General features: G+C 46.1%; 3 protein-coding genes across 7 annotated transcripts in view; 2 read left to right on the forward strand and 1 right to left on the reverse strand.

The window, feature by feature from the left end:
• BSDC1 (BSD domain containing 1) overlaps window positions 1-12,681 on the forward strand; it is a 29,844-nt gene extending 17,163 nt beyond the window's left edge. For 3 of the 5 annotated variants that reach the window (XM_081335358.1, XM_081335355.1, XM_081335353.1), the window contains exons 11-12: window positions 9,772-9,909; window positions 12,457-12,590. In XM_081335358.1, the coding sequence (XP_081191484.1) occupies window positions 9,772-9,894 (123 nt within the window). In that variant the 3' untranslated portion in view covers window positions 9,895-9,909; window positions 12,457-12,590. Of the gene's footprint in view, window positions 1-9,771; window positions 9,910-10,519; window positions 10,629-12,456 lie in introns of those variants that run through there. The other 2 variants (XM_081335354.1, XM_081335356.1) reach the window with 2 other exon arrangements.
• On the reverse strand, window positions 802-5,480 carry TSSK3 (testis specific serine kinase 3). The gene is made up of 2 exons (XM_081335378.1): window positions 5,137-5,480; window positions 802-1,781 (listed from the first exon to the last, which is right to left on the reverse strand). The coding sequence occupies exons 1-2, from the start codon at window positions 5,306-5,308 to the stop codon at window positions 1,120-1,122; spliced, it is 834 nt and encodes a 277-aa protein (XP_081191504.1). The 5' UTR covers window positions 5,309-5,480; the 3' UTR covers window positions 802-1,119.
• Window positions 12,682-16,856: 4,175 nt separating the features above from the next.
• The window catches only part of KPNA6 (karyopherin subunit alpha 6), a 44,596-nt gene continuing 36,211 nt past the window's right edge, over window positions 16,857-25,241 (forward strand). Inside the window, exon 1 of the mRNA XM_081335344.1 lies at window positions 16,857-16,914. Within this exon, the coding sequence (XP_081191470.1) occupies window positions 16,911-16,914 (4 nt within the window). The 5' untranslated portion in view covers window positions 16,857-16,910. The remainder of the gene's footprint in view (window positions 16,915-25,241) is intronic.

Raw genomic sequence — 25,241 nt, forward strand, 5'->3', positions numbered from 1 at the left:
CTGATCAGCCAGCCAAGACCGGTGAGGCTCGCACGCCCAGCCTGTCTTGCCAAGTTCACAAGGCGAAAGGTGTTGGACTCCAGCTCTCTCCCAAAGCCAGCCAGGCTGATGGCTGTGCTGGAGGAAGAGGGCAACATTGTGGGACCAAACCTCTTAACAGGTGCTGCAGCCTTGTTTCCTTGCTAGCGCCTGGAAGCTCTCCCAGTATATTAGCCAACTAAGGAGTTCAAAATGAATTCAAACCACTTTGAATTTGAAATGCCCCCTTTTGAGTGTGAGTTACTCTGGGAAACAGGCTCTTTTATTAATTGAGGGTGGTGTGTGTCTCAACCTCTAGAGTCTTTCCCCCTTGAAAAAACTGATCTGTTCCCCAAGTTTTCAAGATGGCCTGTTTTGCACTCAAAGTGGGGTTTCCAGTTTGATTCTTTTCAAATTCAAAACATACTACAAAACGAATCCTGGAGAGGCCGTCACTTGTCGGAGCCCATATTTTGTATAGCTGAGCTCCAAGTTCAGTTCCTGGCAGTCTCCAGGTTCTTTATTTCTGTCTCGGGGCCTCAGAAAAGGTCTGTCTTAGAACATACCATATACTCAGTTATTCATCCCAAGATATGTGGAAACTTTGGCTAGGAATTCTGAGTTTGGTCATTTTGACCCATCCAGCAGGCACCAGGTTGGGAACGGTGTTCTAGCAGCTCATTTGGATTATAATGCTAGATGGATCAGTACATTGGCATGGTGCATGACAGCACCTCCTCCCCTTTTCCAACTGAGATATTCTGGAGACCAGCGGATAACGTGCTATTGAAGAACGGCCAAGGAGGAACCCTACGGCAGATTTCTAAGATTTAACATTGCAAAGAGATTCTGTGTGTCTGGGAAAGAAATTTCAGCAAGGAAACACCTTCACTCTATTTTTCTTGGTCTTTGACTAATTTCTAACCACCTGCACAGTCATCTTTGAACAAGGAAATGCAGTTCCTGATGAGAGGGGAATGTTTAAAATGCCTCTCAGGGTGGATTAAGGATAGACTAGAAACTGAGATAACGTTAAAATATATGTGAGCATTTTGGAAACAGCCTGTCCCCTTTTATTTGGGGAGAATTTCGACATGGTCCTCAGGAACTCGCTAACCATGGGTGCCAACTCACTTCTTCGATGGAAGGCCTCAGGATCATGTCTGGTTCCAGGAGGCTTTTGAGAAGATCCTGGCATTCCTCAGAGATCCCCAAGTGGCCGGGGATGGAGACCCCTTTCTGTTGGTGGCAAAGCATCTTGGGAATGTCTGTGTCGTCAAAGGGCAGGTTGGCACAGAGCATGACGTAAAGGACCACTCCCATGCTCCACACGTCGCCTTTCCTGCTGTCGTGGGGCACCCCCTGCAGCACCTCGGGGGCTGCGTAGGCCGTGCTGCCACAGAAGGTCTGGCTCAGCTCCTTGCGGTTCTTGGGGAGCAACTTGGCAAATCCAAAGTCTGTCAATTTCAGGTTGAGCCCCTGCAGGAGGGCATTTTCACACTTGAGGTCACGATGCGCCACCCCACAGCTGTGGCAATAGCGGATGGCTTCTACCAGCTGACGGAAGAGCGCTTTGGCCCGGCTCTCAGGCAGGGGTCCTCCTTGCAGGACACAGTCGAAGACATCGCCGTTCTCTGCCAGCTCCATCACCAGATAGATCTTTCCATCTGTGGACTCCAGCATCTCATACACCCGAATGATGTTCTTGTGGTCTAGGCGCTTGACAATCTGGAGCTCTCGAGGCAGGAATCTCTCGATAAACTCTAGGGAGGCAAAAGACAGAATTGGCCAAAGTCAAGACAATCACTAATGAGAGACGAATATGCTCCTTGCAACATTCCTGGCTCCCAACATCATTTCTCTTGAGAGGGAGAATGGGTTTTTTCTGATGATGCTGAAAACATTTTTTCTCATATTATTTTGATTCATCCAGAATCCTGGACCTAAATCCTGACTAAAAGTATAACATAGCATCCCAGTGCTGTTCAGCTAAAGCACCCAGACAAGCCTATGGGGAGTGGGGCATTTAAGGAACAGAGGTTCTCAAAACTTTGCAGCGCTATGAGCCCTAAAATGAAATTGTGTGGCTTCCTTCAATAGAATTATTTCACTGAGCTTAGGTTGGGCAAGAAATAAACATACACTTTGAATAATGATTTTTTTAATCCATCGTGGGGGCTTTCAAACTTTGGGAGACCCAACTACCTACTGGGTTTTTCACGGGTGAAGCAGAGAGCACGTTTTGACATAGCTCCTACTCTGTCTTTGCAATACAGGTTTTAAAATACCACCCCCTCCTTGTTAATGGCCCCAGAATTGGGTGGAAGATAATGGTTCTGTATCTCTGACACATGCAGCCTCTAATGAATCCAAAGCTTTTTTGCGCAGATTATTGGGAGAAGCGATCTCTGAGGTGAGTTTATAGGTCAGTATGTTAGGCGAACTCAAAAAAACATCCTTGTGCTAACTATGATAAATCTGTATAAGTAACAACTGCAGTGAAGCTTATCCAGTAGTTGACTTTGAATTTGTGTCAAACCCCAAGAAGAGGATGGGGCCATCCCCCAAAATCTATTGGACAAAATATAGTTTGACTATACAGCAAATGAAATAATAAAAGGATCCCATCAGCTGTATTTCATTATTTTCCTATTGGACCCCATTATATGTTTGAAAGTTTCAGATGGTGGGGGTGGGGGGTGACTGGGAAAACCTGCAAGTGATCATGGCCAAAGGACATTAGTAGACAGGGCAGTCAGCCCCCGTTGGGACAAGAATTTATAAGGCTGTGGTTGTCACGCAAAACTCTGCATGACTAGAGACAGGTCTTCAAAGATGAAATCTCAAAGGGGTTCTCCAACAAGGATGGTTGGAATATTGGAAGTTGACAAGACCTGGAATGTCAGAGGTTAAGGGTGAATTTAAGCTGAACCTATACCTGAACCTGTACATGGCTGCTAACTTAGAACATAGAATAACTTGGAGGTCTTCTAATCCAACCCGCTGTCCAAGCAGGACACCCTATATCATTCCGGACAAATGGCTGTCCAGTCTCTTCTTGAAAACCTCAAATGAGGAGCATCTACAACTCTGGGAGGCAAGCTATTCCATTGATAAATTGTCACTGTCAGGAAACTTCTCCTTAGCTCTAGGTTGATTCTCTCTTGGTTTGTTTCCATCCGTTGCTTCTTGTCCTTCCTTCAAGTGCTTCGGAGAATAGGGTGACCTCCTCAGTGACAGCCCCTCTAGTATTGGAAGACTGCTATCATGCCATTCCTAGTCTTTCTCTTCATTAGACTAAAGTTACCTAGCTCCCTCATTTATTGTGTGCTGCTTTAGCCTCTAGACCAGGGGTCCCCAACCCCCAGTCCATGGACCGGAGCTGGTCCGCAGCATGTCAGAAACCAGGCCGCGCAAACAAATGAAGCCCCACCCATGGGATGCAGGCAGCACAAGAAACCATGCTCCTTCCGGTCCACAGAAAAACCTCTCTCCACCAGAACCAGTCCCTGGGGGCCATGCTCTAGACCAGACATGTCAAACTCGGGACGTCACGTGACATTGCGCGACGTATTGGAGCTTTTTCCCCATTGCCGGCAATGGGGTGGGCGCGGTTTTGTTGTGATGCGTCCGGCCTGTGGGCTGGCAGTTTGACACCCCTGCTCTAGACCCCTTATCTTCTTGTTGCTCTCTGCACTCTTTCTAGAGTCTTAGGAATTTTTTGTATTGTGACCAGAACTGGACGCCATATTCCAAGTGTGATCTTACCAAGGCAGTATAAAGCAGTACTAATACTTCATTATATCTTGATACTATCCCTCTGTTGATGCATCCTAGGATGGCATCGGGGATTTTGGCAGTTGCAGTACACTGCTGGCTCCTATTTAAGTGGTTGTCCACCAGAAAAGATCCCTCTCACAGTTAGTTGTTGAGCTGTGTACCACCTATTCTATACCTGTGCATTTGTTTTTTCGTGCCTAAGTATAAGACCTTACTTTTCTCACCACTGAGTTGTGTTTTGTTGGAGAGAGCGTTCCACATCTTGAGTCTATCTTCCAAAGAGTTCTCTATTTCCCCCAGTTTAGTGTCATCTGTAAATTCCCCTTCTAGTACTGGGCTTAAGACAGAACTGTGTGATACCCCACTGGTTGCTTCCCTCCATGTAGATATAGTCCCGTTTGACAAAATTACACATGCTTAAGCATCCTTTTGTTGCAAGTCTTTTAAAAAGTATTGATGTATAACTCATGCAGCAGCATATTCTGGAAGTTACCCCTGATCATAAATAATCACATCCCAGGAAGCCCCCCTTGGTTAGTCCCCATTCATTCCATTCTTTATCATCTTTTCTTTTGCATGAGATCCAATTTGCTATCAGTTTCCACAGCGTTTGAAGGGTTTGAAGAAATTGTGAACTTTCTGCCTGTGATGCCAAGGGCCCAACTAGAATAGGAAAGCCAGCTGGAAAGGTTCAAAATACAACTGAAGTAAGAGACAAGCCATCAACCAATCTAAATCTCCAGCCTTCCTGAAAGTTCCTGGTCCCTCATCAGCTTCCCCTTCCATTGTTTCCTAAGCCAGGGTCAGACTTTTCATCAGAAGAGTCAGATTGGACCAAGAACACGTGTAATCTCTGGGCAGACTGGAGCCATGTTAGACACGCTTGTTCTAAGCATGTCTGAAATGGTACTTGCAGCTTGTTATCTTCAGCCAGATAAATATTTCTTGGCGAGATAGATGCAAAAGATACAAAAGTCAGCAAAATTGCAAATATACCACAAATGGTAGAATAAAAATGCAGAGAGCTATGTTTATAGGAACAACACACAGGAGCATCCGTGTGGGGCAGGGAGCAGCAAGTAAAATCACATATATCATGATGACATCATGGAAAGAACACAAATTGTTTGATTTGTATTGATGTCATAGTGGATTTCATTCTTACTGTACGGTGATGTAGGTTTTCTTTGGAAGAGGGACAAATTTTATTGGAAAGAATATTGCAGTGGGGAAAATTTGGCCCTTGGAAACTGAAATCCAATTATTTCTAAAAAAAAAATGCCCTATCCCATTCCATCTGCTCTGTCATGCTTTAACTTTTTGTGTTCTGCTTCTTACCTTCTGGTCCTCCCAGTTTGTCTATAATTTTCACAGCCACTTTTCGTTGGTGTTTTTTTGAAAAGGCTTCTTTGACCTTTGAATATGTTCCTTCTCCAATGGTTTTGCCCATCTGGTAACCATGGGAGAGAAGAAACTCCTCCATCGTGTCTTTCACTCGCTCGTCTGTCATTCTCAGGACATCCTGTCATCACAAAGTCTATACATCGCTGTCCTTCTCCACCCAGGCCAGGGTCTGCATTGGCTGCAGCCCAGGATGCTAGATCATTTTTTCCTGCCCAGACAAGGTCCTTCGATGAGGGGTGAAACTGAGATTGGACATCTTGAAACTTGAGCCTCCATTGTGATGCAACCTTGTGTTACCTGAAAACCAGGGGGACAGGTAGGGACCTGGCACCAATGAGACGCAGGCACACATCCTCCTCAGGAGAAGGGTTGCTCCAGGCCTGACCCTTCAGGGGGGTGTTGGGTTAACCTAACAAGAGGCCTAATGCTGTGAGGCCTTGGGTAAGAAATCATTGTAGCTTGTATTGTAGTGTAGGTAGGGCTAATCAGTATCAGGGTGGACATGGAGAGTTAAGTGGTCCACACCATGGAAGTCTGCCTGCTTGAAGCTACTTGGCAGGGTTTGGGCCTAGCTACATCAGGCAAGCCTTAAGAGTAAGTATCAAAGTCTGTCTTATTTAAGAAGATAATTTCTTAAGGAGTTGTACCAGTTGGACATACTAGGAAGAAGCTGAGCTTTATTTAGATCATTCATCCAAATTCAGCAATGGAATTGCTTAGGATAGAGAGATTCAGCATGGTTCATAAGAGAGTCTTTCCTCAGTCCTGGCTGGGAATTGCAATTACTATGCCCAAAGGGTACGAGATTATTGAGAAATCTGGCCCATACAGTCTTATATTGACAAAAATAAATCCTGGTTTGGATCTCTGAATTGTGACAGTGGTGTGGATAAAGACGCCATCTTTCAACCTACATGTGGATGTTTTCAGCTCCCAAAATAAATGATGGTATACCAGTCAACAACCACAGCAGCTACAGTTGAATGATGTTAGCAGAATACAGAATAACAGAGTTGGAAGGGACCTTGGAAGTCTTCTAGTTCAACCCCCTACTTAAGCAGAAGAACCTAGACCATTTTAGACAAATCGTTGTCCAGTTCCTTCTTAAAAGCCTCCAGTGTTGGAGCGCCCACAACTTCTGAAGACAAGCCCTTCCACTGGTTGATTGTTCTTACTGCCCGGAAATTTCTCCTTGGTTTAGGTTGGTTCTCTCCTTGATTAGTTTCCATCCTTTGTTTCTTGTCTTGCCTTCTGGTGCTTTGGAAAATAGGTTGACCCCTTCTTCTTTGTGACAATATTGCCTGTCTTGATGAGATCAAATTATTAGGCCAAACATTTGAACTATCACAACAGGAAGCCTCAGTGGTCATCTCTAAAGCAACAGAACTCTAGAACTGGTCTATAGGGACATAGGAGAACCTGTTGTAGACAGATATAGAAGTAGACCATTTAAGCCAATCTCTCTTTTTTTCCCTAAAAAGCCAACTCAGAGTGCATCACAGCAGTTCCAAAGTAGGTGTGTTGAGGCACCTCTTCACCCTGATTTTGGTCTTGCTGTCAGGCAACCAGAGTGATTACCTGTGTAGACAAAGACTACCTAAGCTGGACGTGAGAGAAACTGGAACCTGGGCAGCCAGGGCCTGGGCATGGCTGCTGCAAGGAAGCCTTTCCACTGTTAGCCCAAGCATCTTTGCCATGTTTAAGTAAGCATTTACTTTCTAAACCCTTTCAAAGCTCAGCTCCGTGGTAGGCCCATCACAAAATTGTGTAGGCCCATTTTTCAAGTTGGTGGCAGCTGTTTTTTCCCTAACCGGGCGTGATCTTCAGACTCCTCATTTGTTGTTGCTGGTGGTGGTTGCCAAGAGGTCACAGCTTCATTCTGTGGACTTCTTAAAGTGGCTTTTTAAATAGCATGGCTAATTTTGACCAACCTGGAAGCTGCCGTCCTGTATGTTGACAGCATGGATTTCATTCACAGCCAGGAGCTGTAGTTGAATGTTATGATGGATCAGGTCTGGAGAAACTGGAAACAGGCATCACGTGTCTCCCAAGAAATCTCCCACTCCTAAGAGACAATTTAGAGCAGACTTTGCTTTCTGTTATTTTTCTCCAGGTTAGGCAGTCTTTTCCAAAAAAAGCCCCAGAACAAGTTTAACTGCTGTAAGCCTGTAACCCAGGATGACTAGCAATCCACCTCATCAGGGAGAGTTGGGGAGGGGGGCGTTAACCTGGGGGGGGGGATTGGTAGGTGCTTCCATGCAAAACACTTATTTTTTGTTGTGAACATAGAAATATAAGCAAATTCTTACCTGCTGGTAGAACACAACATTATGTAGGAAGTATTAGTCTCCTTGCTCTGGAGGTTCAGCTTTTTTATTATTTAATTTTTGGCTTCCTTGGTGGTCTGGAAATGGGTTGTTTCTTGCAGACATTTCATTACCCAAACTAGGCAACCCCATTAAGGAGTGGGGTTTTTCTCTCATTTTGTATACTCCCGGCTTGCCCAGTCAGTGTGGGTGGGGTGTGTGTGTCCCGATGCTTCCTTGATTAGGTTGTTGTTTACTGTTAGCTTGTTTGTCTGAAATGGTCCTTCCTTGATTGGGGTATTATCGCTTGCTTCTTGATTATTAGTCTAATGTTAATGTTGGTGTTGGCTGTGCTTATCTGGGTGTTGACTGCTGATGAAGAATTTAGCCCTTTTGGTTTCCTGTTCGCCTTTTTGTCTCCTTTGAATAGCACATAGATGTTGTTGGCTCTGTGCCGATTGCAAGGCTGCCAGAAATTCCCTCGCGGTTCTGGACTTGGCTTGGCCTAGGATGGTCAGTTTCCCAGTTGCCCCTACGGTTAGGTCTGTCCACGTGATATAAAATGAAGGAGTTTCAGTCCTGCCCTCCGACTGCTATTGGTGTTCAGGATGCTCAGTCTTATTAAATTTCTATGCTGCCCATTTCACTGGTGAAGCGACTTCTGGGTGACTTAACAATACAATAAAAAGTTAAAAGGTGCTTAAAAACAGTTAAAAGTAGGGAAAAAATTGAATAAAAAATGAAAAGTTAAAAACAAAGACGACGAGCGGCCTGAGGAAGAGACGCTTCTTTACCTGGTCAGCCACTGCCAATATGGCGAGCCCCGCGGCCCCAGGCCAAGCGGCAGAGCCAGGCTTTTAGGCTTTTTCTATTGATCTTGTTGGCCTCTTCCCGAGAGGCTCTCGGCTCCCCATCCCTGCCCACCACACGGATGCCCGGAGTGATCCAGGAAGGCCTTTGGTGTGGGAGGAAAGGAAGGGCCTGAAGGTGATTGGTGGAGGCCTGGCATTCCTTAGCCTAGAACTCCAAGCGCTGAGAAGGTCAGGCCCCATTGTGAGGCGGGCGCCTCCCTCGGGCATCACAATGGAAGTGGCGCCCTGGCCTCCCTCTGGGCTCTCTCCCAGCCTGCCCTTCAAGCTGTCAGGTCGACTGTAGGGAGCGCTTCTCCTCCGCCTTCCTTCCTTCCATAGGTGAGGCCCGGTGGGGAGGTGGAGGCTCGGAGGGGGGCAGGAGGAAAGCCATGGGGGGGGTCCTTTGTGTCCATGGGGTGGGCAGTGCCTCCCCCTCCCCCCCTTGCCCCTCAACCAGGAAGGCCTTCAGACTTCAGATCCTGGGTTTGAAGCTACCCAGTGAGGACGCTTCTCCTGCAGGAGTTTCTGTGCCAGGCCCTGGGTGCCGCAAAAGGCGCATGGTCAAAATTTAAGTAGCAAGTGGAGCCATTATATGTCCAGATACAGGGTGGTTATGAAGAAGTTTCTAACAGTCTGTGATGCCGTTAAGGCTGGATTACGTTAATCAGGAATATAGAAGTACTAGGAACGTGCATAGGATCCACCTGCTGCATTCTTTAAAAATGTTTTTAAATTTTCATTTATAGGCTAGTTGGCTCTTAAACGTTATGGGTGACTTATAGTTAAAAGTCAAATATTAATGGAAAGACAGCTGATGAGAAGAGCAAAATAAAATAAAATAAAAACAAGATCCAAACAAGTCAGATCAAAACAAAAACAAACAAAAAAACGAAGCAAAACTAGAAGGTGGATCCTTAGTCACTCAGTCCTTAAGGCCCAGGAGAAGAACCAGGTCTCTCCTGGGCGATACAATGGTGGAACCAGACAAAACTCGTGGGGGGGGGCACTGAGAGAAGAGGCCGGGGTCCTGGTCACATTTCCAACTCTATCAACTGACTCCCTACTACTTTTTCCACACACACGCACCCCATTTATGTGTTAAAATAATGTTGAGACGCTGCATGCAAAAAGTAAGAGCGCTCAAGTGGGAATACAAAATTCACACTCCTGCAATGGGCTGATGAATGTTGGAGTGTGGGGCCCCCAGAAATTCCTTGGCTCCCTCTATGGGCCCCCTTGTCTTGCCAGAGTAGCTGGCGTTGGTTTGCTCTTCTTCGTCCTCTGCCTTGTCCTCACGACCACCCTTTCCCAAGACATTTCTGGGGCCATCAGGGGGTCTCCGAACTGGGGGTGATGTGAAGCATTGAACAAAGGAGGGCCCTCATCCTGCTCACCCTTCTCCTCTTCAACAGACAGGTCTGGGGCTCGGACATGAGCTCCCAAGAGACCCCACAAGCTCGGAGATTCCCAATAGAGGCAGGAGATTCTCCCAGCCTGGCAACGGCCCCCGAAACGCAGGAGCCTGTTGCCCCTGAGCGCGCTGCAACAAGGTGAGCAGAGAGTTGGCAAAGAGAAGCAAAAGTGCCCATGCGGCTCCTCGGCCTTTAAAGAGAAGCGTGATGGGCTTTGTGTTGCTCCAAGGGTGGGAAAGGGGGTCTCCCTTTGGAAAGAGAAGTCCAAAGGAACACACCAACGTCCTTTTAAGGATGCTGGGTAAAGGGCAGTTCAGGGGCGCAATCTTCCAGCAGTCACCGAGCTCCATGTTAACTTTGCTTAGAAAGCAAGCCCAGAGCTGAGCTTAAGAAGGTAGCATTGGAGAACATGGCTGAGTACAGGTGGTCCTCAACCGTTCATTTAGCAACTAAAGTTACAATGGCACTGAAAAAAGTGACTTACAACAAGTTGTTGTGCTCACAAGCATCACAGCATCCCCACATAAAGGTAAAGGTAAAGGTTCCCCTGCACATGCGTGCTAGTCGTTTCCGACTCTAGGGGCCGGTGTTCATCTCCGTTTCAAAGCCGAAGAGCTTGTCCGAGGACGTCTCCGTGGTCATGTGGCCGGCATGACTAGACGCCAAAGGCGCACGGAATACTGTTACCTTCCCACCGTAGTGGTCCCTATTTTTCTACTTGCATTTTTATGTCCTTTCGAACTGCTAGGTTGGCAGAAGCTGGGACGAGTAACAGGCGCTCACTCTGCTACGCGGCACTCAGGATTCGACCCGCCAAACTGCCGACCCTCTGATCGACAAGCTCAGCTTCCTAACCCACTAAGCCACCGCGTTCCCACATAGACGTGATGAAAATTTGGGGGACTCAACACCTGGCATGTATTTATAATGGCTGCAGCATCCCAGGGTCACGTGGTCACTATTTGTGACCTTTCCAGCCAGCTTTTGACAAGCAAAATCAATGGGGGAAGCTGATTCGCTTAACAACCACCTGATTCACTTAACAGCTGCAGTGATTTGCTTAACATTGTGCAAAAAAGATCATAAAAGTGGTTGTAACTCACTTAACAACTGCCTTGCTTAGCAATGGAAATTTTGGTCCCAGGGCCTGTAGATGGGATGTGCAGTAGAAAAAAATGAAGTTGCAATTTACAAAAAAAGTTGATTATATGTTGGAAGAGTTTCAAAATATATTTTAGAAAGGGGCATTTTTTCTAGGAACCTGGTCTAAAGAAAACTAAGTTTGCATTATAGAGTAGTAGCTTATTGGTAAGAATTTAGGGGTTAAATTGGATTAAAGCAAGGAAAGCAGCAGATTGGAGCAGAGGCAGGAGCTGGAGACACTCACAAAACCATTGGTGGGGCTGTGGGCATGGAGGGCGGTGCGCGGGCATCCACCCCTTGCCATAATGAAGCCAAAGTGACCGATGCCCACGGTGCTCTTGCAGGGCAAGCTCCACCTTTTCATAACAATGTTGTGACATGGTGCTCAAGTAGCCAAGGGGCAGTTTGCATTAAAGCCAATGTTGCCATGACCTGTGGAGATTTACTTTGTCTTGCTGACGGGGCTGGTTCCAAAGATCTTTTAAGCAGAAGAGGCAAATTGCTGAAATGGTTCCATCAGAAGCTCCGCCCCTCCAAGTGTGATTTCTGCTACCCTAATTTTTCTTTTTCTCCCCCCCCCCCCTGTGAATGCCTTATTAGGAAGTATATATGCCCAGGCATCTAGCAGCATGAGTGGAAATTATGTTGATGTTTTGCAGTACCTCAGTTTCCCATGTATTTAATGGTAATCTTTTCAAGCGATGCAAGACAAGCCTTAGGCACGCTCCAGTTAACGAGGGCCAGATTTCCTCCCCTGGATTAGATGATGGCAGTGCAGAGGAATTCGGGGTCTCAGGCACAATCAAAGTGTGTTCCATATATAGCCTTTATAAGTATAGGAAATATTTTATGAGAAAACACTTTAATTCAGGACCAAATTCTCTCTTCCCTCCCTCCATGGCTACTCATCCCTTTATTTCAGCAAGGTTCTATGTGCCATAGAACCTCCCCTTAGTGAGGTTATTTCCTCCTTGCAGTTTTAATTTTGTAGTCTTCAGAGATCATGCAGAGTTGCCTGCCGGGGTGTCACTAGAGCAGTATATCTCAATCTTGGCCACTTTAAGACGTGTGGAATTCAATCCTTACTTGGTTGGTCCACACATCTTAAAGCAGCCAAGGTTGGGTTGAGGGATGAATTTGGGGGGGGGGGTTCTTTGGGGGTTCTTTTGCCCCCTTTCCCCTTTGAAATCTTGAAATTATTTACAGCTGAAAATCAGCAAGTTGCCAGTAAGGCAAAAAGGGGCATGGAAAGAAGGTACCTGGGCCCACATGTGGCTCTGGGTGTCCCTCTTCGTGAATGCCAAATGGATTAGATATGTGCCTTGTTTTGTGTCCCTTTGCACTGACCCTCCAGTCAGAGGAAGACCTGGAACAAATGATGTACCACATTAGGAAAGCAATTTATGCCCAGAAAAAGGCTTTTCTCCCTCTTTTTAAAGGAGGACATCCTGGGACCCATTTTGCCGTATTGGGCGGTAGTGCACCTGCACTTTCTAACAAACCCAACGGTTTCCTCTCCCTCCCTCTTTTTCTCCCGGGCAGGCAGCTGCGAAGATGTCCAGGGTGCCACTGCCTGACCTTGCCCAACGTCCCCATTGATGTCTACATTGCCATGGGTGGGAGCCACAGGCCACGAACTACCTGAAGATTTCCCCAGGTCGGCTCAAGTGCTGAGGCCACAGCGGCTGTCCCAGGAAACACACTGACAGCCAGACAACAGTGAAGCAAGCCACACAGAACAGTGACGCACATTTTAATAAAAGGACACCTTAAAATGTTTCTGTGACGGTCCTTCCTGGAAATCTGCTTTGCTTCTCTCTGCCAGAGCCCCCTGCCCACTGACATCAGAGGGAGCCGAGCTGAGGCTTCACCAGAGGTGGGAAGCTCAAGGCCCGGCCTCAGGGAATCACAAAAGGAAGCATCCGTCGGGGTGCTCAGAGTTTTCCCTTGCAGAGATTAGCCAAGTTCCCCAGTCCACCCACTGGATAATGTGAACCAACCAATCTCAGTAGCAGAGTCTGCTCCTGGGCTGCTCCTCCTCTGTCCTTCTCCCAGGGGACAGAACCGCATAGATCAGCATCTCTTCTCTTTCTTCCTGTTGGTTGCCAGGTCTGCGAGCGGGGGAGTTGAAGTGAGGGTCCGTGGGGACCCAGTTGGCTTCCAGAAGTGAAAGAAGGGGTGGTTCCATTCTGGCGCCCTCTTCTCTCTCTCGGCCTCTGCTGGAATGTGGAGGGTGACTTTTGAGTCAAGGAGGCCAGCTTCTGCTCCGGAACGTCTCCCGAGAACTTTCGTACTCATCGTCATCATCAGCCATTCAGTTGCGTCTGACCCTCCCTGCCTCTTTCAGATCCGCCATGGTCATCCCGGTGTCATCCTTGAGAGTGTCCGGCCAGCGGTGCTAGAAGGGCCCCTTTTCCTTTTCCCACTGATCACTCCCAGTATGACTGGCTTTTTGAGCGAGTCATGTCTCATGACATGACCAAAGTATGATGGCCTCCGTTTGGTGATCTTGGCTTGGTTTTTTTTAACACATTGTGTGTTTTAATTGTAGCCACATGAATATTTGACTGAGTTAAAAAATCTTTTAAAATGGTCAGTTTCAAAGGTACTGTAAATACATTTTTTTTACCTAGCTGGAGTATTAACAATACTCCTGTACTGACGTTCTTTCCCCCCCCCCCAGACAAGGGGGGGGGCTCTCCTGGGCCTTTGAAAGATCTTGGCTTCCGGTTTGTGCTCACAGCGCTGACGGACGCACGAGAGAGAGTGCTCTCCCCACTGTCTTCTCCGTTGAGAGACCCTGAAAAGGGTTGAAAGTCGCCCTGGAGGGGTGACAACTGTGAGGAGGCCCTCCGAGTGATCGCGGAAGGACGGCAGCCCTCCGTTTGATCCGGAGCAGCTCCTTTGGACTGACGAAGAAGAGATCTGCCATTAATCTGCCGTTTCCTGCCGAAAGCCAAAATTACTACCAAGCACAACGAAAGCAACAAGGAGGATTTGGGTGAGATCTTACCTTTCTTATTTCCCTAACTACTTTCTTGTGGGAGTGTCCTGAAAATTTCTTCCCCCCTTTTTTGGAAGAGCAGCATTTGTTTACTTGGGGAATTAAAGCCTCAAAAGAAATTTTAAAATATAATTAAACTAAACTAAATAACTAAGGGGAGGAAAGCCATGTCAAATCTAGACAGCACACTAAAAAGCAGAGACGTCACCCTGTCAACAAAAGTGCATATAGTCAAGGCTATGGTCTTCCCAGTTGCAATGTATGGCAGTGAAAGCTGGACCATAAGAAAGGCTGAGTGCCAAAGAATTGAAGCCTTTGAACTATGGTGCTAGAGAAGACTCCTGTGAGTCCCTTGGACTGCAAGGCGATCAAACCGGTCAGTCCTAGAGGAGATCAACCCTGACTGCTTTTTAGAAGGCCAGATCCTGAAGCTGAAACTCAAATACTTTGGCCACCTAATGAGAAGGAAGGACTCACTGGAGAAGAGCCTAATGCTGGGAAAGATCGAGGGCAATAGAAGAAGGGGACGACAGAGAATGAGGTGGCTGGATGAAGTCACTGAAGCAGTAGGCGTGAGCCTAAATGGACTCCAGAAGATGGTAGAGGAGAAGGCCTGGCGGAACATTGTAGGGTTGCGATGGGTCGGACATGACTTTGCAACTAACAACAACAAAAATAACTAAACAACTGGATCTACACCTTTGGAATATTTGGGGTACCAAAAAAGTTCTTATTGCTACGGGGACCTACTACCGTATTTACTCTTTTAAGCTGGAATAAGAAAAAAGCGGAAAAATCCAAACTGAATAAAAGCTCTATTTGAGTCTGGAGAAAGATTTTACCTGCTATTGAGGACATCTTGTGGTGAAGCCTGGTATAGCAAGGAAACTTTCCTTTTATAGTGAGATATGGCTGTAGCCCAGATTTGTCCTTGGCATTATTTTTAAAGATAAGAACTTGAAACACCTGGCAGCGAAAACAACATCTAGGAATAGTGGAGGTGGACATTTGCTGACCCTTATCAAAATAGCCTAAAGACCTATCTGTAAACACTGTAGAAATTGAGGAATACTATCCACAACTTAACTATAAACTTATAATTGAAAAAATACTTGAAGCGACTGAATTAATGAACTCCAGACTGAAAGATAAAGGTACCAGCATAAACCTACCAAATGAAGCCCTGAGTGCAGTTGATGAACTGACAATCCAAAAACCAACAGAAGAGGAAGAAATTAATCTGAAAACAGGGGACCTTAAATAACAACAAGTACAATCTGCTGAGTGCTTTGACACCCAAACCTTGATCTCAATTACAAAACCTACAATCCAAAAAACAATAGAAGCCAAAGAAAGCAACACTAAGATGGAGAGTGTTAAGGATCTACAATCACACTTTATTGAGAATCCAGCCAGCCAAACAACAACTACAGCACCGGACATGACCTCTTATCTAAGCCAGATGGGACCGGAAGAAGAAAACCAGACTGAACCAACAACAACTATACTAGAACAAACATGGGGGTTTGATTTATTAGAGTAACAATTTAATGATTATAAAGAGGGCAGTGCCTTTGAAAAATTGACAACTGGATGGTCTCCCTTGATTCAAACAATGTGTGTAGGAATGAATGGAGACCCATTGGTATGGAAGCCAGCTTGGCACAAAAAGAAAGCTAGAGTTAGATTTAAAAAATGGATTCTTTTCTTTTGTGATTTATAATGACAGAGCCTAATTTTTTTTAAATGGGCTAAAGGGGAGTTTTTAATAGATATAAATTGACTTTATATTTAGGATTTAGACTTGTAAGGGAAATGAAAATCAGTTTTGAATTATATTATAGAACTTGGAATGATATAATTAATAATTGATGAACTAAGACGAGAAATAGAATATATTTGTGAAATAAAATAAAAATTATTTAAACAAACAATTTTAGATATGACAACTATTATATAATGAAATAGGGGAATTTGGAGTTACCCGAAAACTGAATATTATGGATACTAAAGGCTAATTCCGAGCACTGTAACTGAAATTAGGTAAAATTTAAAAACAGGACATGGATAAGTATAAGTTAAAATATATTGATAATTGTCTCAACCGACTGTGCTATGACTAGAAATGTATTAATTTGATTGTGATATTGTAATTAAGGGAATTGGAGAGGGAATTTTTGCAGATGTAACCTCGAATATGTACAAAAAGATTGGACTTTTGATTACCCAATCACCACGTTGCTTCATAAATATCTGGATGTAAAATTGGGAAATTAATAAAACTTATTTTTTTTTAAAAAGATCTTGAGCCCCCCTCCATCCCTCTTGGGCTTGGTTAGTCTTTGAGGCCCACTCCCAGCATTTTAATTAAGTTTTAATAATCTTTAATGAACTCCGTTTCTACATTTGATAAATAAAAATAGTAAAAATAGTGAAATCAAAAGAAAACAAAGATTAAAAATACAGAAATAATTTCGTTTCCTGGGGGAAAGTTAGGAGAAGAACCTCTCTCTTCCAGCTCTTCTCCCTCAAAGACGCCCCCACGAAGACAAACCGCAACGGGGCTGGGGGGAGCGGGGGAGGCTGGCAGAACGCCTTGCCCGGGTCTGGGGCTTTGGCCGGGGGGCGACAAGAAAACTCCCCCCGCCCTGCTGGCCATCCTGGAAGCCCGGGCTGGCCTCTCGCCCGCGGTTCAGCTGCGGTGCCGCAGACGCGCCCGAGGAGACGCTTCGCCAGCCGGCCGGCGCCCTGCCAGCGCTTCGCCCGGCCGCTGCGAGGCGCCCGCGAGCCCCGAGCGGCAGCGGGCCCGGCGAGGAGGCGTGGCGGGGGCGGAGCTTCGGCACGAGCGCTCGCCGCACGCGCTGTCCCTCTTCGGCCGCCGTCGCCCCTATTAAGCTCCGCCTTGCTCCCCCGCCCTGCCGGCCCGTCTGCTCGGCCCATTGGCCCGTCCGCCATATTGTCGGCGAAGGAGGGACGGGACGGAGCGGCGGAGATGGGTGAGCGTCCGGCGGAGCCTTCCCCCGCGCGCCCCGGCCGGGGTCCCCGCTGGGCGTCCCCGGAGGCGCTGGCCCGCCGCCCAGCCTCCCCGGGCGGGCGGAGGGGCGTGGCCGGCCAGGCGTCCCCTCGTGCCGCCCCGCACTGCGGTCCCCGGCGGAGCGCTGGGCCTTCGCGGCGGAGGACGAGGGCGACCCGGAGCGGCTCCGGCTGGGCGTCGCTGCGGCGCCGGGAGGCCTTAGCGGGCGCCCGGGGAGCTCGTCCCGCCGAGAGGCCGAGGAAGGGGTCGGTAGGGCGCCGTTGGGGCCCCGGGAGGAGAGGAGAGGCCCCGGGAGACCCTCGCACCCGCCGGCCTCCCTCCCTCCCTTGCCGCCGCCGCCGCGCTTGTGGCCGAGGAGGCCGTTTCGCTTCCACCTCCCGGGCAGCCCGGCCCACAGCCCGGCGGGGGGCGCCGGGTTCCGAGGCGGCCCGAGAGGGGCCGAGGCGAGGGCTCTGCGCCGCCCGCCTGTTGGGGGCGCCTCCCCGAGGCAGCCGGGCTTGCGCGCCCAGCTCGGCCCTGGAAGCGCCGCAGGACTCCGCTGCTCGGCCCGAAGGGGCGGCGGGGCTGAACGGGGTTCGGATATTGGGTGGGGGGGCGTAGTTGCCTGGATCCTTGTCTGCCCGGCTGCCCCCACTTTTAAGCGCTTGAGTGCGTTTGCGCAGTTAGGCCCAAGCGTTTGGGAGAGGAAAGGAGAGTGGCCCCTCGGACCTTCTGTATTTCCCTTAAACCTGGGATGGTGGGAGTTGTAGTTCACATCATGCGCTGAACGATCCTGACCAGAGAGTTAAAAGCAGTCCAAAGTGGCTCGCCTGTTCCGCTTCTTCAAGAACGCTTTGACTTTAGAGGAGAGAGACTGGCCTTGGGTAATAAATACCTTCTTTATAAATAAGGTTTGTCCTGCAAAGTATGCAAATAGTAGCGTGTACAAGAATTTTTGTATGAGGACACATAAACATAAAATATGGTGGCAGATCTTTGGCCTCGTGTGGATTATTTTCTTGTGGGGTATTTTGCTTGGGGCGGACACAGCTTTTGTATACAAACAAAGCTGTAAACAAGTCCGTAATATCATTGAATTTGCTTAGGCGTGTTGCAGAAGTGCTGAAAGTTGTGACTTGTTGGGAGTCTACAGGTCTGTCAGGGAGGGGAAATGAAAGGGTATGTTGCTTTTTTTACACAGTCAAAATCAGAATCTCACCAATTTTATTTATTGTTGGTTTATTTGTGATATGCTGCCCTAGCACATTCAGTTAGCACTTTTCCCAATAGGAGATCTTAAGTTTGTGGAGATGACTGGATAATAACCATTTAACAACCAGTGAAAGATATAGCAGGGGCAATAACTGTTGGTTTCTGTGGTCTGTAAGTCAGTTTAGGATACATTTACACCAATGTGCAGTGATGCTACAGGGGAAATTCTTGGGTGTGGCGCATCTATACACTGTTCTCGTTAATTTTAGGAGATGAATGGACTACCTCTGCATGCCAGTATTCATCTTAGGAAGGGCTTCCACCTGAGGCTTAAAAAAAATTCATCTGACAAAGTGGGCATTACAGTCAGAGAAAAGAGGTCTGATTTGTGTGAGGAAATATGGTAAATGTACACAAGGTGGTGAAGCCCTCAGTAATGTATTTGGGTACTGTATTTTTCAGACCATAAGACGCACTTTCCCCCCCCCCCAAAAGTTGGGGGGAAAACGAGGGTGCGTCTTATGGTCCGAAGGTGTGGTACCCCAGATTCTGCTCCTCCCCCATCCCTCCGCTGGGAGGCTGAGACACCGGATTTGAGCCGCGGACCAGAGGAGAACACCGCTAATCAGGTGGGAGGCTGGGATTCTGGATCCGACGCCGCCAGCCAGCTGGAAGTCCCGGCGGGTGGCCCTGACACCGCCGAACAACTGGGAGCATCGGCAACCTTCTCTGGGGGCTGCCAATCAGCTGGGAGCCTGGGGCTTGATGGCCACTCCTACTCAAAAGCACCAGCACTCTCAGGTGACTGGCGGCCACGAGAGAAGGTTGCTGATACTCCCGGCTGTTCGGCGGCAGTGGGGCTGCCCGCCGGGACTTCCAGCTGGCTGGTGGTGTCGGATCCGGACTCCCAGCCTCCCACCTGATCAGCGGTGTTCTCCTCTGGTCCGCGGCTCAAATCCGGAGTCTCAGCAGGCAGGAGCCCGGGATCAGCGTGTCTGAATGGGATTTCTAAGTGCAACTCAGCTGATCCCGGGCTCCTGCCCGGCTCACTTGCTTGCAGAAAAGAGGCTGCTTGCTAAGTGAGCCCAGGATCAGCTGAGTCGTGCTGAGAAATCCCACTCAGAAACGCTGATCCTGGGCTGCTGCCATCTTATTTAGCAATCAGCCTCTTTTCCGCAAGCGAGCCGGGCAGGAGCCCAGGCAACACCGGCGCTTGTGGCTTTTCCGCAGCACAGACCCGAGGGCTGCTTCGTTCCCACTCGTCCTCTCACAGGACCCGGGCTGCCTGCACTGGTGAGAAACGCAGCGCTTCTTTTTCTGCAGCGGTAGAGTGCAGGTGTCGCTTGGGAAAGACTCCGCGAGACGTGCCTTTGTAGAACGTTTCCCCTTCTTTTATATATCGGAGGTTTGAAAGGCAAGCTGCTCCCAGGGCGTAAAAGTAGAATCCAAATTCTTGTTTTCCTGCTCTAAAAACTGGATGCTTCTTATGGTCAGGTGCGTCTTATGGTCCAAAAAATACGGTAGTTATCCTTCACAGCATTTTCAGAAGCATGCTATCCGAATAGACAGGTCCCCTCTTGTGGTTTTTCCCCAGACACATAATTTAAAGTTGTTGACATACAGTAACAGGGTAGTAGAATTTGAGGAAATGAAACACAAGCAGGGGGCAAATAAATTCTGTGATTATCTCTGTCCTTTCTGGTAGGCAGTCCTCAACTTACAACCATTCGTTCAGTGACCGTTCAAAGTTACAATGGCGCTGAAAAAAGTGAAATGATTGTTTTCACACTTATGACCGTTGCAGCATCCCTGTGGTCATGTGACCAAAATTCTGATACTTGGCAACTGGCATGTATTTATGATGGTTATGCAGTGTCCCAGGGTCACGTGGTCTCCTTTTGTGACCTCCTGACAAGCAAAGTCAATCTGCAAACAACCATATTGCTAATTGAAAAACTGCAGTGATTCACTTAACAGTGGCAAGAAATGTCATAAAATGGGGCAAAACTCACTTAACAAATTCTCACTCAACAACATAATGTTGGGCTCAGTTGTAGTCGTAAGTCGAGGACTACCTGTATCTGGACATGTACGAATGAGTTAAAGGGGATGCTATAATGGGTGAGTTGAGCTGGTCATGGTTAGTTAAAAAACCATTCTGTAGCTTGTGGTTTCTCTATCCACATGAGGAGTTTTGAATAAATGTTTCACGGAAGTGACTTTCTATAGATATCACCCTAATCCAGTACTGTTAACACACATATTAATACACAGCGCCGAGGACCCCCGCCCCCATTTCAATCCTGACTTACAAATATTATTGAACTATTTCCGCAAATAAGAGTTGAAGAATAAGAATACCCAGAACATGATTTGGTTAATGCTTCGATTTTCTATACCTTAGTCGTAGGCACCAGTGTGACATCTTCCTTCGTCTGATTTTATTTTAAAAAAATTCCTTTCATTAAAAAAAATAAACAGGAAATCACTGATCCCATAGAAAGTCTGTATTTCCCCAGAATACATTAGGGGTTGTGTGGCATTTTCTAGATGCCTGAATAGCTTATTTCCGGATAGGAAATAAAATGAAGAATGGTAGTGAAAAAAATGCCTTTGAGGAAGGGGCAGAAGACTATACTATTCTGGAGGGCCATTGGGAAATGGTTCAGTGCCATCTGGAACTGAACAATCTTTTTTAATTTATTGTCATGGAAGGAATTTTTTTCTGTTATTTTGATCTGCTAATATAGTGTTTTTATTGTTATACTTTCTTGTAGGATGTTGTGAGCCATGTTGGTTGGGAAATTGTAGGAGTTGAGTTTTTATTTATTTTTCAGATTTTTGAACCACCCAACTCCCTCAGAGAGAAACTTTATTTGCAAAGTAGATATTTTAGCTTCTTTCTTAACTAGAGTCATAAATGATTTATTCTTAATACTTTTAGTTTGTAAAGAGCTCCTAGTTTGCATCCAATGTTGATAGATGAATAATTGAATTGCTCTGGTTTGGTGACCCCGAAGAATGAGCTGAAACCAATGTGTGCATAGACTAAGCTAATATATCATTTGTTTATTCTGAGCTAGAATTGTTGAACACATATTTAGTATTGCTTAAGATATTTAAAATAATTAACAAGATATTTAAAATAATTAACAGCATTCTAAGAATTTATGTATTTATGATATATAGTTTTGTAATGTAGCATGAGTAAAATCCTAAATTCAGAGTGAATTTAAGTTTGGAATGAACTATTGGATTTGCTCTAACTTACAAGTGTAAGATAAAAGAATTGTCTATTTTACAGGTGTTTTTGACAGTACCAAAGCTGAGAAATAACAGATACACATCTTTTCTTTGTACTTGGGTGGGTGGGTGGATCAGACTTTGAAATTCAGGGCTGGTTGCCATCAAATTTATTTATTTATTTATTAATGGGATTTATTAAAATACATAGGGACCAGGTTTCCTTGGATCTGGCTGTGACTTCTCTGACGGCTGCGGTACTTGGGTTTGGCTAGTCTAAAGAAAATAAGAAATAGGGGAGACATGATAGCAGTATTCCAATATTGAAGGGGCTGCCACAAAGAAGAGTGGGTCAAACTATTCTCCAAAGCAAAGGGCAGGACAAGAAACAATGGTTGGAAACTGATCAAAGAGAGAAGCAACCTAGAATTAAGGAGAAACTTCCTGAGAGTGAGGACAATTAACCAGTGGAACAGCTTGCCACCAGAAATCGTGGGCGCTCCATCACTGGAGGTTTTTAAGAAGAGGCTGGACAGTGACTTGTCTGAGATGGTATAGGTTCTCCTGCTTGAGCAGGGGGCTGGACTAGAAGACCTCCAAGGTCTCTTCTATTAGAATATCATCAGCATATTTTTAATGGACTTTGGTATAATATCAAAATTGTCACCTATATTTTGTGACACAGAAGCTGGATCAGTCTTAGAGAGCAATGTACCACGAGATTTGCAATGTTGTGCTTCAGCCGCTGTTCTGTGACCATAGGATTGTTGCTTCTGCTGTCTGCCACAATGGCTGGTACAGAGGCTCCACCACCGTCAGACTTTTGCCTGGATTCATGCAACTGGTAGATGAAAGGATGGTCCACTTTTCTTAAACTGGTGATGACTTCTCCAATCTCCGAATGCTTCTTCGTCCTCCCTGGCACAGGAGTCAGCTTGCACTGTCGAATGCTGCATTCCCCGGATGCCTATGTCTAGCTAGCTTTTGTGAGCTGGGTGGGTGGGCTGGAGGGAACGAGGCAACAAGGCAGCCCTTACCATTTGCCAGAGAGGCTAAAAAAGTTGGTGAGAGAAAGATGCGGTCAGCACAGACTCTCCTGTTCTCTCAGCTACAGCAACCCCTCCTGGGTTGGGGGTAAGGCCTAGGGTGCTTCCCCAGTTTGGCAGACGGTCCCTGGCACTCCTGAAGCCCCTCTGCAGGATTTTGGATGCTTTGTGCTAAATGAACCAATGTTCTCCAAAAAGAAATTATATAAATGTATATACAGTTTGGCACGTAACATGTTGGTTAAGTATGTGACACATATGTGATGTGTCTGAATTGAATGGGGAAATCGGGGCAGCCGCTGTTTAATTCTTGCATTAAGCCTGGCCCTCTTACCAGTTTTGAAGACTCTTTATTTTGCCTTCACCATCTTTGAGTTGCTTTAAAAAGAAACTTGAGGAGTGGGAGGTTTGTTCCAAGGGGCATAAATTGAGAAGTGCTTGCAATGGTATTCATTAACCTCTTCTACTTGCATGTTCCTGGGCAGCTTATGAACAGTTCTAGAAAGAAGTGATTGACTTTTAATTTGGTCATGGTTACATGATGGTTATCTTGCATGCTGTCTGTTTTTGGGTTGCATTCTTGGACATGCTGCTTTTGATTTGCCATTTACAAGGCCATGTATATGAAATGTAATCAAGAAAACCATAGTCTGCTCTCTAATTTCTCTTGATGTTTTTTATAGACCAAATCACGTTATTTCTTTTTCCTTCTTCCCAGCCCAGTTTTATTCTGGCCCCCTTGGACTTTGTGACAGTTTTCTCTAGCTTTGTAGCAATTAAGGATTTTTCTTATTCGGCTGAAAAGCAGAGGTAAACCAGGGTTTAAGTTGGAGGTGACAAGAGATATCATAATGTACAGGTCACATTAGACTAATGGAGCATGCCCTTTGCCAGAAGCAAGCATTGGCGCTTAGCCTCTGTGCCGTTGAAATGTGGGATATGATTGGATTTGTTCGTTTAGCAACAATATAGTTTTTCACTTACTGCAGCTTTTTCTTCTTGACTGGGAGAGATTGACTAATGGCACATATTTGTTTGTTGCATGTATTTTTCTGCTGCCTCATCTAGCAGTTCTTGGCAGCTTACATCATAAAGTAGCAGTGCTGTACTCCTTCAGATCAGGAACAGAGAGCTGGTAAGTATTAGTTCCGGACTAGAGAGATCTTTCGGTAAAATGTGGGAAGGTGTGAGAATTTTGCTCCTAAGTTCCCAAACTTGGAAGCAGTGTAGAAGCTCTGGGAAAGATAGCTTGTGGGGTTGAGTTGTCTGAAGAGTGAAAATGGAAATAATTTGAACACACAGGCTCAAAGCATTCACTTATTATTGTGAGATGGGTGGTATATATATTTAATATTTAATATATATTTAATCAATATTGTTGCCAGGTTAAATACAATTTTAAAGGGACTAGATTGAGCAGAGATAATGTTTCTGGTTCTCAAAACACTCTAGCAGCTCAGTTTCATATGTTGATTTTCCCTTTCCACAGAGCGCAGGAATGGGGAAAAATCTGTCTGTCTGTCTGCAGTAGCATGAATTTGAGCGATGTGGCTAGGTCTCATCTGGACAGGCTGTTGGTCTTCAGATCTGCTCATTGATTTGCATAAATAGGCTCTTGGTATTAACTGGTGGTTTTAGGATGCATAAGCTTGGTGTATTTTGGGTCTTAGTGTTTGCATTCTAACGGATGGGTTTTGTAGTGTCAGCTTGAAGAACTGTTCTGTGGCTCATTTCTGATAAAAATTACCTCTGCCCCTCCCATTTTAATAATAAAATCGGCCAGGAATTTTTAGGCCTTCTGAGGAAAAAGGGCGGGCTTCTTAAACTCCCCCTGGAGTTCCTCTCTGGGTCATGTTACTTTCCCATTTGCTTTTCTTCTCTTGGGGCTGCTGATAGGGAATGGTCGGACCCAGGCATAGGAGCGTGGATCACCCCTTTCTCTCCAGCGTGAGCTGCTGGGGGAATACACACTCGGCTTGTGCAGTGGGAAATTTGAAGCAGACACTGTGTGGATGAAGGGTGCTAGTGCTTCACTGAAAATGTCTGGGACTTAAGTTTTCACAGAAAAATGAGATAATGGTAGTTTCATTCTTTATTCTGTGGTGACGGGTGCATGCTTGGCCCCGGCTGAGTTCTGGCTTTTCAGAGGCAGACTCCTAGTTGATTTTGTCTAGAGCAGCTTGCCTGTTCTGCTGCTGGTGTTTGCAGATGGCTCTGTTGGTCGATGGCTCTCCCCCTTGTATTTCTTCCAGCAGTAATCCTTAAAACGGAGACATAATGTAATCAGATTACCTTATTTAAACCAGCGAGCCATTCTTACAATATGCTGGTCATTCTACATTGGAAAGTGCCACATTTTACTTTAAAGATACTTTGAAGAGAAATATCAACTGAATTTAATAAAATGAAGAATGTGACATATGTCTACTGTGTTTGTTTATTCCTTTTTTTTCTCAGTTTGCAGAATGATTGTCTCACTTGTTCAACAATTTCATTGTTAGATTTCTTAATGTTGCATGAAAAGTTCTTTGGAGTTTAGAATGTTGCCTAGTTAAGCAAGACTTGGCGAGTAATTGGTCTAAATAGAAACAGATGCTGCAAATATGCAGTTGTATTGTAAACTCCAGAAAAAGTTTCTAAATTTGTATGTATCTGATTTCATGGTGAAAATATGGAAAGGGAACTCCAGGGAGTAGGACTTCTTAAAAGGCTTGTGGGTAGAGGAGGACTTAGGTGTTGAAGGCTATGGTGCCTCTGCTTTCAACTTTGGATGTATAAGCAGGACGCCTCTATTATGCATCCATGACCC

The sequence above is a fragment of the Vipera berus genome, assembly GCF_964194415.1.
Source record: "Vipera berus genome assembly, chromosome: 9".
Classification (NCBI taxonomy): Eukaryota; Metazoa; Chordata; class Lepidosauria; order Squamata; family Viperidae; genus Vipera; species Vipera berus.